The sequence below is a fragment of the Anopheles coustani genome, chromosome 3 (assembly GCF_943734705.1).
Source record: "Anopheles coustani chromosome 3, idAnoCousDA_361_x.2, whole genome shotgun sequence".
Classification (NCBI taxonomy): Eukaryota; Metazoa; Arthropoda; class Insecta; order Diptera; family Culicidae; genus Anopheles; species Anopheles coustani.
In genome coordinates, this window is record NC_071288.1 from 43,614,898 (window position 1) to 43,627,876 (window position 12,979).

Below are 12,979 nucleotides of genomic sequence, written 5' to 3' on the forward strand. Positions count from 1 at the left end.
TCACAAGTAGTTGTACAAGTAGCTTAGGTATTTTTCAAAACTAGAATTGGAATGTTTTGTTAGAGGGGATAAAAAACATACCGAATACTTCTTTCAGTTTCAGTAGTGCAGAGTGCATGATGAATTTTGGCAGTAAGTAAAAAAACTGTTTCTCAATAATATTCAGATGAATCTGACAGTTTTGGAAATCACAGGCATAATAATCTCTTTTTCGAAGTTTATTGGTACACTCGACATACTTAAGTTTAGCTTATTCACATGATAACCCGATCAACTGATCTCTCCGACACATTTATCGGCTGAACAAAATGCGCTAAACTCGCTCCGTTGCCAAATAAAATGATGGTGGCAAACCGATTGCTCTCTTATTTCGGCATTGTTACGTTTGCCTATATCTGGTTATGTTTTCTGATGTCTAACACAGCAACCTTTCCAGTGCTATCAGATTTATCTGAATATTGTTACGCAAACATGAGAAATTTACTTTTAAAATTCGTCAGGCACCCGTGTATCGCATTTGGTCTATATGAAAAACTATTTTGTCACCCAGATCTGGGGAAACTCCTCAAAATTTATTTTTGTGAACCTATTGAAATGAATTTGATTGGTTCGCAAGCTTTGTGCAAGCTTTTTTTAGCACATGTTCTAAAGTGTTTCCCATACATTTCAAAGCTCTGAGGGCGTTTCGATCACAGGCGTTACCATTTGAGCGTTACGATCATGCAGCCTAAAAGTATGCAATCGAGGATGAACGATTCATCGATCGGTCTCATTTATAGCATTGCTCTTCCATAACACTGTTATCGTTAAATTTGGTAGTTCTTCCATCGTTTGTATGTTGTTTATTTATTGTAAATGGTTTTATGTCTCGATTTTCTTTCTATTAAACAATACAATGATGTTTTTATGGAAATAAAAAATGAAATAACATTTATTTCAACATTACTAGTAACTTATGTTCAGTCAGTCAGTGTCTTATCGTGCGATTCGACGCACAGTTTTAGCTGATCCGGCCTACACGCTAGCATCCGCTTCCCCACCTAGTTCTATCGCCTAACTTCAATCACCTGTTCTTAGAGCCTAATCCTACGCGGTAACATGTTGCAATGGTATTTACAGCGAAGCGATATGCACGATGGCTCGCTCCTTCACATTCGCACCACCAGTGACCATCGTCGTTAAATTTGGCATTGGAGTTCCTAGGACCACTTCCGACCCCGTGACGCTGCAGACTAGCTCACCGTGGTCTCGTTAGCGCACCTTGCCCTGTCAAGCTGCTCAGTTTGGTTCGTCGCCGCGTTGACGGTCATCGTTTCGTTGGCGAAAAGCTCCTGCCGCTTGCCGCGACGCGCTTTTCCCTGCAGCCAGAGCTCCTTGATGAGGTCGGCTCCCTTCTCGCCGATCATGATGACCGGTGCGTTGATGTTGCCGCTGGTGATCCGCGGCATAATGCTGGCGTCGATGACCCGCAGCCCCTTGATGCCGTACACGCGTAGCTTCGGATCGACAACGGCCCACGGATCGTCGGGTGGGCCCATCTTGGCCGTGCCGGACATATGGTAGATCGTCATCGTGTACTGGCGGATCGCACAGTCCCAGTACTCGTCGGTGAACTCCGGCAAATGGCGACAGTTCGGTACCTGCTTGCTGTGGAACCGGGCACCGAACCGCTTCATGGCTTGCGTCTCACCGAACGCGATCGCCGCCTTTACACCCTCTCGTAAGACGCCCACGTCGTCCGGATGGGTGAGGTAGTTGTGATAGAGCAGCGGATAGCGCAGTGGGTTGCGTGACTGAAGCCGGATAAACCCGCGGCTCTTGGGCCGCAGCATCATCGGGAACACACCGAACACGTCCTGGTTGTTGATCGCGCTGAACATATCCTCGTAGAACTCGTCCTTAAGGCCGTGCGCCTTCTTCACCTGATCACCACCGTCCGATGGCGTGGAGGCACTCGTCAGCATGAACTCGATGTCGGGCCAGTCGTCCGTTTGGTTCGCATACTTCGTGCTGATGAACCCGACCGCCTCCAATCCGATGCTGCTCGTCAACGGCCCATCCTCGGTGATGGCGTACCGGAGGGCCGAGTTCAGGTTCACCAACCGGTTCATGATGGTCGAGATGGGCTGATCGATGCGGAACACCAACCCTCCGACGGCGATGTGATCCTGCAGGTTCTGACCCACGCCCGGCAGCTCGTGCACCACCGGAATGCCAACGCGGTCGAGGTTCTCCCGTGGTCCAATGCCGGAAAGCATCAGCAGATGCGGCGTACCGATGGCGCCCGCTGACAGTATAACCTCGCGCGTCGCAAACACCTGCTGAGTCTTTCCGTGGCGGATAAACTCGACACCGAGCGCCCGGCGTGTGACCGGATCGAGGATGACACGCGTCACGTGTGCAAACAACGCCACGTGTAGGTTCTTGCGGTTGCGCACCGGACGCAGGAATGCCTTCGAGGTACTGCAGCGCGTTCCGCGGCGCATCGTAAACTGGAAGAAGGCGAAACCGGTCTGCTGCTCGCCGTTCACGTCCACGATGTCGTATCCCATCTCTTCGCCCGCCTGCAGGAACGACACACCGAGTGGCGTTAGGTACGGGGCGTCCTGCACTTGCAACAATCCTCCTGTGAAAAGAAATAACCAGCGATTAGGGTCGGATCTCTCGAAGTCGGCACATCGAAATACTTACCGGTTCCATGTTGTCGCTTGTTGCGCGCCAGGTAGGGATTCCGCTGATCTTCCGACTTCCGGAAGTACGGCAGGACGTCCTCGTACCCCCAGCCGGGATTGCCCAGCGCCCGCCACAGGTCGAAGTCACGCTTGTTGCCACGGATGTACAGCATCGTGTTCAGCACCGACGAGCCGCCCAGCACCTTGCCACGCGTCCAGCAGCACCGGTTGTCCTTCATCGCCTGACACGCCGTCTTCTGTGGTTGAGTTCTGAAACCAATCGACGAGAATCGAATGTGTAACGGAAGGATTAGTTCATTTGCAAACCGTTCGTTTGTTTTGCTTGTTCTTCCATTCGTTTCCACTGCAAGGACGGAGTTGGACGGAGTTACCGGTCATGGCTGTTCGATCCAGACTGTTTTAAACATTAAACATGCCAAAATTATGGGTTGACCTACATTTCATCATTCACTATCCCCACCTTTGCAACCAATCGGATGAACTAATCGTGGAAACGATTTGACCTTTCTCTTTCCGACCAGGCGATCCAACAATCGTCGGCAGATTAATCTTGGACCGTGGTTGTGGATTACGGTGGAAGTGAAAATGCTGCGGATGGTTGCAGCACGCACGATGCCATGCATCGAGAAACGCATTATCCTTGTGCTGAGCATGATTAATGATGATTTTCGTCTAACACCCTTCTATACAACGCATGCGATGGTCCATCGTTTGGAATTCATTTCAAAATATCAAACGATCATATCAACATGCAAACCTAATAAATAGGCTTTTATTTCCGCTGTTTTCCCCTCCGTTTTGCTGCCCTTTTCTGTGCAGTTTGTAAACTTCGAAGCCACCATTTACGCTTTATGTCAAAAATGGGCGGTTAAGAGGTTGGTTCATGAATTTTGTTTTTTGAGTTGACCTTCAAACTACTGTCTTACGTAGTAGGTCTGGGTCGTATTTCATCGATTCAAATTTGTCACGACTATTGACCCTTGGGATGGTGACTGGCTGGTGTCGCTGGGGACTCCTTTATCAAAACCCACGCCTTTTGACAGTCGGCCGTAAGGGTTTTAACGCATGTCCTAACAACAGCGAGTCACGGGTGCGGGTACCAACCGTGGTTCGTAAACAGATGTTTTGTACAGCCAGCAGCCATTCATAGGCATGGACAAATGGACAAATTTGTCTCTGTGCATACACACCGGTTTTGTCATATTAACGCGTTCGACATTTTCCCCAGCGCCGGATGACCGGAGAAGCAAACACGGCGACGTCGCTTTTAACCACCGGCGGTATCAGCATCTTCACCTTTGCTGCAAGAGCCGTTGCTTTATTCCGCACCGTCATCCTAGACAAAGTAGGCAAGGTCATCCGAAAAACCGGCGTGCATACATAATAGGACCCAGTGCCTCGCCGCGTCAAGTTTGGCTGCCTTGTGTGTTATTTGCACACGCACACGAAAGTTGACCGAGTGTTCGAGGTATTTTTGCCCGTGGCGCTTTGAAGTGCTTCCGATAAATCTGGTTTGATCATCTGGTATGCCGATGGCGGCAGCAGTGACACTACGTCATCGATGGTACCTCCGCTAAGCACTCGGTTGGCCTTCAATTTTTGCACACAAGGGTTTATCCGGACGCATAAACGATAATCCGGAACACACCTTTGGCGATGGTGTTTTATATAACAGTCGGCCAATATTTGGATGAGATTTTGAAGATCACCTCACAGTCACGTATCACCCAGTAGTCCACGCCAACCGCAAGCTACCATTGTCAGCTGCGGTTTGGTTGGTTGGTTTGAAAACTTGCGCGGTCGGCAACAGTGAGTGCGTGTAATTAAGTGAGAGCGTGTTCGTGCGCCGAAAATGCTACCGAAACCACCGTCAAGTACTTCGATGGAGTGCATCGCTTGTCCAATGGCGGGGCGGGTGGCCATTACCCATGGCTGGATCAGATGATCCAACGGTCACGTACGCACCACTTTTCCAACCTTGAACAGCAGAACCGTGTCCACTTCTTGCCACGCAAGTCGGCCGATTCCTGTGTATCTGCGAAAGGGGACGCGTATGCCGACACGGTCGAACATATGATGAGCAAGAAGCATTGAAATTGGTGCACCCCCACAAGATGTTGGTATGTGCACACGGTATGTGTGTTGTTATTAACGCTGCGTCTACAAGGGCTCCGGTAGTGCGAGGTTCTTGTGTGCCGCGTGTGGCGTTATGTAACGAAAAATTGAAGCAATTTCGTGGCACGCTCGATTAGCTAGAGTCAGAGTGAGAGAGCCGGTATGTTGAACCACCCTCGGACATCAACGAACATTAACTGATTACACGAGGTTGGTGTGCCTTTTTTCTGCTCGTTCCTTTATAGTAAAAAACAAACAGTTTCCTTGACAGGTGTGTGTTACCTCATTCATCGATTGTGTCGTGCCCTTCTTGGATGACGCATCTTTGGACAGTTTAGGTCCGCCTTCGGAGGACACACCACCAGCTGATCTCTACCATCTTGAGGTGTCAAACGCTTCATTAATAATATCGTTTCTGATTTATCATCCTTGTTCACTTAAATGTTTTAAAGACCTTGTTCTCGTTTCCCCTCCGTCATCCCATACTGCTTGCTTCGCTGTTTCCATCCAAAAGATCAGGTGCATAGACAAAAACAAACTGTCGGTGTTCGGCGGCAGCAGCGATTAGCCCCAGCCCGAAAGAAATAGAGTCGGAACCAATCCATTTCATGCTCGATTAACTCTCCCGCTCTCTCTCTTTCTCGCTATGTCTGGGACTTTCGAAGTAATTTGCACAAATCCGTTCGATCCCACGTACGTCGAAGGTCGTCATGGTTTGGAGAAGAAAAATGTGTTTGTTTTTTGATCGAACGACCAGGTAGTCAGGCGGGAGTGTCCATGGTTCGGAATCAGCTCAAGCAGTTGCCTAATCTGCCGAAATGTTTCCGAGCGGGGTGCACAATTAGGGAGCGGTACATTAATGAAGCTCGCTTATCTGCGCCGCTGCAACGGGATCGAACGATCACTTTCACACCTATTTTTGAAACAATTTACATTCGTTTGAAGACATTCCGCTCGAGGTGTCTTCACCTGGGCTAATTGGTCCATCGGGTTATAGTTTCAAATTTGGAACGTAACTTCAAGTCCCCAGCTAATTCCACAAACACCACCATTATGGTCGAAGTTTATGGCCCAACAGCGACTGTCGTCCGCATTGGAGTACCTTCAGCACTCTCTCCGTAAGGCCATGTTGAAATGTTCCCGGTGCTAGTGCGATTACGTTTGCGGCCTGGCGTTCGATTTCACGGCAGCACCGTTTGGTATTCTACAAGCGCATCGTGTTATGCAATGTATTATGGTGGAAAAATCATCCCTACCCTAAAACAGCAACCTCAAAGGAAAGTGATCCGTTGGTGTCGGCTGCCTACTACCTGCCTGGTTGGTTGGTGGTGGTATGTCGAGTAAGTAAAAGCACGTTGTCTGGTGCGTTAATTGAAGCTTCCATGCAAATCAGCCTCGCGGCAACGGGGCACCATTGTTGTGTGGCTCATCTTTCTACCTAAGCTTCCTGGTCCAGTTCTCTTGCCACAAATTTTAACGAGCTCGACGAGTTACCAATCACGATCTTGGATTATTGGGCGAGCACATTCTTCGTTAGCTTCATAACGGGGAGTTTCCATAAAAAGCCAACCATTATCAGAATCTACCGTAGATGGGTTCAGGTTTTCACCTGTGTTATGCTCCACAAAGGGACAGACAGAAGCCAGTTGGCGCAGCAAAACAGGAGAGAATATCTTTAAAGAGATAAAGATAAAACCCAGATTCAGAAGGGTATCCCAGTGTCGATGTGGAACGCTTTCGTGTGTGGAAAACCGGTTCCGTTGACCCAACAGCAGGGTGTGTTGGGGTAGGTCTTGAACAGACACGACCGAGCAAAGTAAAACCAAAACCCGTTCTCTTGTTTGTACCAATATAAAGTCAGCAGTCGCGTGGAATTTTAAAGGCTGGTTTACAACCCACGAGCATCAATAATTTTGCCATAAACCGATACCAGTAACGTCTTCATATAAATAATTCGTGTACAACTAATTCGGTGCCGACCGTCGACTCTGCGCCAGGGCACTGGGTGAGTCAAAAATCGAGAAAGCGTTAAATTTAGTTTAAGCGACTCATCGATGGCTCGTAAAAAATACAACCACTTGGAAACGTGACTCCAACTGATCGTGTTAAATTGCAAATGGACCATAATGTGTAAGCGTATATTTTTAAATCGATGCCAAAGTTCATCATTCGCGAAACCAGCCATCGCAAGATGGAAAGTTTCGCTAGCAATTTCCGATGCACGTGAAACTAACCCAGATAATTTTCTTCTACAAGTACTAAAGTCACTACGGGGAGTAAATGAAGTGTAAAAGGCGAACTCTGCAGATATCGATTATTACTTTGTCTTCACACGAGGCGTCGCCGAATACATCTTTTATTCAATTAGATATTTTTTTTAAGTACGTGCAAATAGCACAGTTCAAATCACCCCAGTCCATCACGAACGAAGGAAAGGCATGATATTTGTGCCATCGTCCGCCAATGCCGAAAACCCCCTCCGGTGAAAGCCTTCAGCAGCCTACGCGCGCAAAGTTCAAGTTCGTGCGCGGCAATGAGAGTAGATTTCCTCAATTTCGGTATCCGCGCACTGCCTCTAATGGTTTTCGCCGACGTAACAAACGTGGACTTTGCGTGGACATCTTTGGATGTTGTCTCTTTTTTTGTCTGTCTGAGTTGGCATTCTTCATGCCGGACAGCAGCATCATCATCAGGCACCACCTGCAGACATTGTGAGACCTTCCCGTGAGGATTGCTTCATGAACTTGACATTGTCCAACCCCGTAATGCCCGGAAGGGAGGACGTAATTTGGACAAAACCTTTAACTTTAGGCACTAAAAACCCCGAACCGAACCGTGCGGGTCCCAAAAACACAAACCGGTTCAGGAAGCAAATTGCATGCAACACACAAGGCAGGGTGCAAGGTTTATGGCGGCATAGTAAAATCGGACTGAGAACCTGCCGTGGAAAGGTGGAGTAACGCGTTCCGGCACGTTAGGCGAGATCGTTTTAATTACCCCACATCCCAAACGTTAGCCGAGGATCAGTCCGGGGGGAGGTCATTTCGTTTACGCCGGGTTCAGCATGGGGAAGTTACCACAAATTGACGAACGCTGGTGTTTATGCTCTTGAGCGAAGTGAAGGTTTACAGCATTGCTCACCTTTGAAAACCTTTAAGTGTGTGCTAACTCCTTGGATTAGTTGATCTCGCTTCCTGGAGTTTACGGCACTGCCAACATCGATGATATCTTTTCCTAATGAGTTTAAACATATTTGCAGATGCTTAACCTGCTAATTGAAGATAAAGCGAGTTCTGGCACCGAATGGCGGCTATATTAAAATGAAAAGTTATTTGTTTTGGAAAACAAATTCCAATCAAAACCTTTAACTATTCAATCGTTTTTATGAAATAGTGTAATTTTGTTTTGTTTGCCATAGAAAAGTTGTAGAATAATAATATCAATAACTTCTCTTTTTAAGTGTGAGGCAATAAACAATATAGTACGCATGAGACTTGCAAATTATAAAACATGGCTGAATCATCTTTATGGCACGGAACCGTTCAGCCTAAACTTGCCTATTTTAAGTGGTGTCCAGTTAGCGATCGATGGCGCTTCTTTCCCTAAGCATGCTGTAACACAACCGGCTCCAATCACAGTCCATGCGAGCAACGGTTCGAGGACGTCTCGCCGATTGGTCCGCAACCTTTCGCATCCCTCGGTTTCGGTGGGCGGCGAAATTCAAGACAGTCCCGATGGACCATTAAATATATGCTTGCGTAAGGGCGTGTTTGTCGTAAGTCTGTCCCGCTTAAACACTGTGCTAAGGTAGTTTGGCGCGTTTGCCGTCAAATCGTCTGCTCTATGAGGCGATAAACTTGCTTCAACGCTTAAGCAAACATCTATTGGCCGTTTCAACCGAGCAGTATTCGCTGATTGGGAGGTTTTATTAAATTGAAAACTGAAAAGTAAGCCACCAAACAGCGGTGCCTTTTGTCTGGCCAGGGCCCGGAGTTATCACATTCTGACGATCATTGCCGCGTGCCACAGCATATGTCTGGCTGCTGCGTGAATGAAGTAACGGAATAAGAAATTTAAAGTTCGCCGGCATATGTTGGTTCCGTCCAATGATTTTCGACTGTAGAGATACCTCAAGCTGGCAATGGACTCTCCGTTTTTTGTTTCTGCTAGAAACTAGCGGGAAATGTTCAACAACTATTCAACACGCTTCCTTGCCCAGCGATTCCGAAGAAGCAAGGGCGTGCAGCAGATAGTCTTCTTCTTGGGTCAACGTGGTGTATGCATGGCAGACTCAAATATCCGTTGTCAAACCCCTTTTGTCTACCGTTTTCTGAAACCGGATGAACATGAAGTTTACCGCAAACAAACACTTTTACTTATCGAGAGGCACCTCGTTAGGACCTCGTAGGCTCCATAGGTAATCTTTGTTTGGTGACTATAGCGAAGCAATAGTGTTCTGCTATATAGAGCATGTCTTCAGAACTCCCGTTGCTGCTGATGAAGTGGCTGTCAGTTTCCGTTCGCCAAAATCATAAGAAAGCCGTCATCACCATCATCATCATGGTCACCATTTCGTCTGCAATTCCATCTTTGTCGGCTGTCTCGTGTACTCCAGGTTGAAGGTTGACCCGCGGCCCCAGAGTGCGTTAAGATCATCAGTGTTTCCACCTTTCGTATGGTGCGATCTTCAAAACATAAAAAAACGGACGTCCACGGCCAGCAACCTTCAGCCCAAGTTCAATGTAGCAACGCCCCATGGTGCGTGCTGGTTTTCCTCTCCTTTACAGCTCCACCGGGCGAATCAAACGATTCAAAGTCTTGAAATGAACTCAAACATCTCGCCAGCCACAGAAAGGGCTGCGAAAACGAACAAAACGAAACGGAGGGAAGATTAAAGTCGCCGTGCCTTTTAGGGTGCTATCAACATAGTAGTGGTTTGGTTTCGGAAGACGCAGGCTTCCCCGACATTGAGGTTACCAGAACTTGACGCCTTTCCGGTTTTCGTAATGGTATGCGTCTGGGCAAATGGGCCTAGCAATAAATCCCGCGTGCTACTATAATTTTAGGAGCCCCTAATGGGGCTCTAATTATTCTAGTTCAGCTGACTCGGAGGGAATCTCCCCTACACAACCGCTACAGACGCACTATTCAAACGCATTATCGGAAGAGTTAAATTGATCTGTACTTGATTGATCGATTCACAGCCAAAGGAAAGTTTTTCTTTTATTTTGTTTCTTATGTTTTCTTCGCATGGTTTGTAGTTCTACTTTTGTAGGCCCTTTTCAAATAGATTGGACTATTTTTAACTTAACACTGATAACATGTTTCGATAGACATGTGTAGTCAGATTAATGCAGATCCTAATATGAAAATCTGAAGAAATTAAATTAAAGTTATGTCAACAACAACCATGGTGGAGGCAAAAAAGGCAATAGTTGCAGTCCACGCCATAGTCTACGCCAGATTGCCAACGGCGAGGTTGCGGCAAAAAATATGTAAATATCACGGCGGGACCGGTTCGGATCCGGTCAAACCATCCCGATTGCGGTTCTCCTTTCCCTCCACTGACCACCACTGATGGTATCAAAGGCCTTTAAGCGAATTCGTGATTCATCTCATCGCTTGTTTTTGTTCAAACCGAGTCAAGTATATACGAGGTGTTTCTGTTGTTAGTGATCGAATAACCGCCATTATGATATACGGTCGGTCGGCATGACCAGCGATTAAATGCAAGAAACGGGTTTGATGGTCGATGATCTTGTGGCCCTCCTAGAAATGGGCTAATTTGAATAAACGCACCGGAATAAAGTCGCCCCTAACTCGTGCAGAATGGGTCCCATGGACCGGTGAGTTTGCGGAGCTTAAATAAGGTCATCTAACAGGTTTGAAGTTTTGGCAATTTGAATAGCTGTAGTTTTATAGCAACCCAGGTTGGATTCGCGAAAATATTTAATTCTGTTTTGCGAAGAAAAGAATTGGAGGTCACTACGTGCTAAGTTGACCTGTATTTTGCAGCCCGAACTGAGAAACCTTTCGAATCGCTATAATTTTTATAATGGTTGGAACAAGCTTTCAAACGTTTTACTGGGTCGACGTTGTTTTTCCACATGAATTATTAACAAGCTTTTTAATTATCACATTCTTCATTTCTTTTAAAAGATATACTTGTAGCAAACTTGTAAAGAAACGGAGCCTTGAAAAGGCTTGTCGTAAGAAACTTCTTGTTTCAGCGCTAATAATGGTCTACTGGTGTCCGTCCGCCTTGATCTGAGTGATAAATGATTTGGTCCATTTAAAACCTCCCACTTCCCTTTGCTTCTCAATCTCTTCAAATGGATTCGACGTCAATCACTTTCGACACCACTTCTTAAGAGCAGGCGCAATTAATCGCCTCCGTCGGCACCATATTCAAACCACTCGAGTATTAGCAAAATCGAATTCGACTCTGAACCTTAGTGGAGGCAGTTTGTAATTTTGTCAAATTAATTGTTATACAAATTCACCGCGGGTGCGGCGTTTGCAGGTGAATATTAAATGCGGCACACAAAGTCAAACCTCCGCACAGCTAATGGACCGAAAATTCATCAACAACCAGCTGCTGATGGAAATACGCAAACACACGCCGGTGTAGGTGATGTTTCCAATTTGGTAGTCGTGGAAATATTTGACATTCGCCGAGAGCTGAACCCAACAACAGGCGGGCGCACAAACAACACCGGCTTCCAGACGGGTTGGAAAAGACGCAAAATATCGCGATCGTATGTCTGACACGAGCGGCATGGCTTGTTAGGCAGAAGATGATATTCACCTGCGAAAACGGAGGCAGCACGGGTTGCATAAGATCTCACACCACCGACAAAGATGATAACGAAGATGATAGTGCTAGTTAAAAATTCAGAGGAGAGCTAGGTACCTACATTGGGGATGAGCATTTACCCAATTAGTAGGATATCATTCGCACGACTATGGTATTGTTTTGGTAGGTTCAACTTTGCTGCTGAATTTGCGCAAGAGAATGTCACCACTGGAAAATATTCAAATGAGCTTACATGTCGTAACAATTTTATGATAAATTTTAACATATTTACTTTAAGTGTAATTGTTGGCATTAAAACATTTTAAAAGATGGATTCGGACATTTAATCTGAGTTGTGTTCACACAATTGTTCGAAGCAGACTTCCTTGAAACTTAAAATGCTACATAACTGTACGGATGTATAACCATTTTTGTAGAAACAAATTATCAGTTTAACCTAACGATCCATGATCCTCAAAATAACTGGTATTTAATTAAAGAAAGTTGTTTGTTATCCTGCTGGCTCAATGATCCGAGAAAACTCAAATTCAAAAAATACTCTTTAATATTGAATATTGACACTGAAATTGAACCCAATCATGCACTCCATCCGTTACACATTAGCACATTTAGTTAGACATTGCATACCATAGTGTACCACCCTCCTGTAGTCCTTGAGGTAAAGAAAAAAGGGTTTTCGTTGGTCGATTGAGTGTTTCCGTTAAGGTCACCGCCGCCGTACAGTGATTGTGCGGGCCGAACCGAAGGTTCCCCAAAAAATCTTCACTTAGCACTTTCCGCGGGCGAGAAATCCTTACGCCGGGGTTGTTGCGTCAGCGGACCACACCGCACCGCCCAGGCCTTCGTGCGCATGCACATCGTATTTGCGCAATTGCACGTCGTCTTCCACTCGTTAATCGATAGCCGCACGCTTGGCACTTGGGCGGTTTTAGGTAGCGCGGAGGGAAGGAGAGAGATCAGTGGCGGTGCGTGCGCCACGGTGACTCCACTGAACAAAGCGGCTCTCAGGGTCAGTTCTTGAGTCTTGGATGACATGCCAGCGGACCAGCCAGCATACTTCTCGCTCCGCTGTGTACGCCCGAACGCTCACGAGGTGACCGAAAAAAAAGAAACTCCAAATGCACCGGGCAAGGCGAATCGCCCGAGACTCCGGTTGTATGCACTTCGAATGGTAGAAATGAAAAGTGCATCGGTGCCTGGCGTGTCGTTGCGCCAGAACTCGTACTGCATCTCGTTTGCCTCGTGCAATTGCGACAACGCGTTCGCAACGAGCAGGAGAAGTTGCCCGACGACTTTCCGAAATTGCAGAACTGGCCAGATTCTTGTCGTTGGGAGTTGACGACGAACAAAAAAA

At 46.8% G+C, this 12,979-nt stretch overlaps 2 protein-coding genes across 3 annotated transcripts in view; one reads left to right on the plus strand and one right to left on the minus strand.

Moving 5' to 3' along the window:
* The window catches only part of LOC131258994 (flotillin-2), a 192,981-nt gene that overhangs the window by 110,586 nt on the left and 69,416 nt on the right, over nucleotides 1-12,979 (plus strand). The window lies entirely within an intron of this gene.
* Nucleotides 1-12,979, minus strand: part of LOC131259874 (glucose dehydrogenase [FAD, quinone]) — a 42,054-nt gene that overhangs the window by 28,623 nt on the left and 452 nt on the right. The window contains exons 2-3 of the mRNA XM_058261481.1: nucleotides 2,692-2,942; nucleotides 1,242-2,626 (exon numbers count right to left, since the gene is read on the minus strand). Coding sequence (XP_058117464.1) covers nucleotides 1,242-2,626; nucleotides 2,692-2,942 — 1,636 coding nt within the window. The remainder of the gene's footprint in view (nucleotides 1-1,241; nucleotides 2,627-2,691; nucleotides 2,943-12,979) is intronic.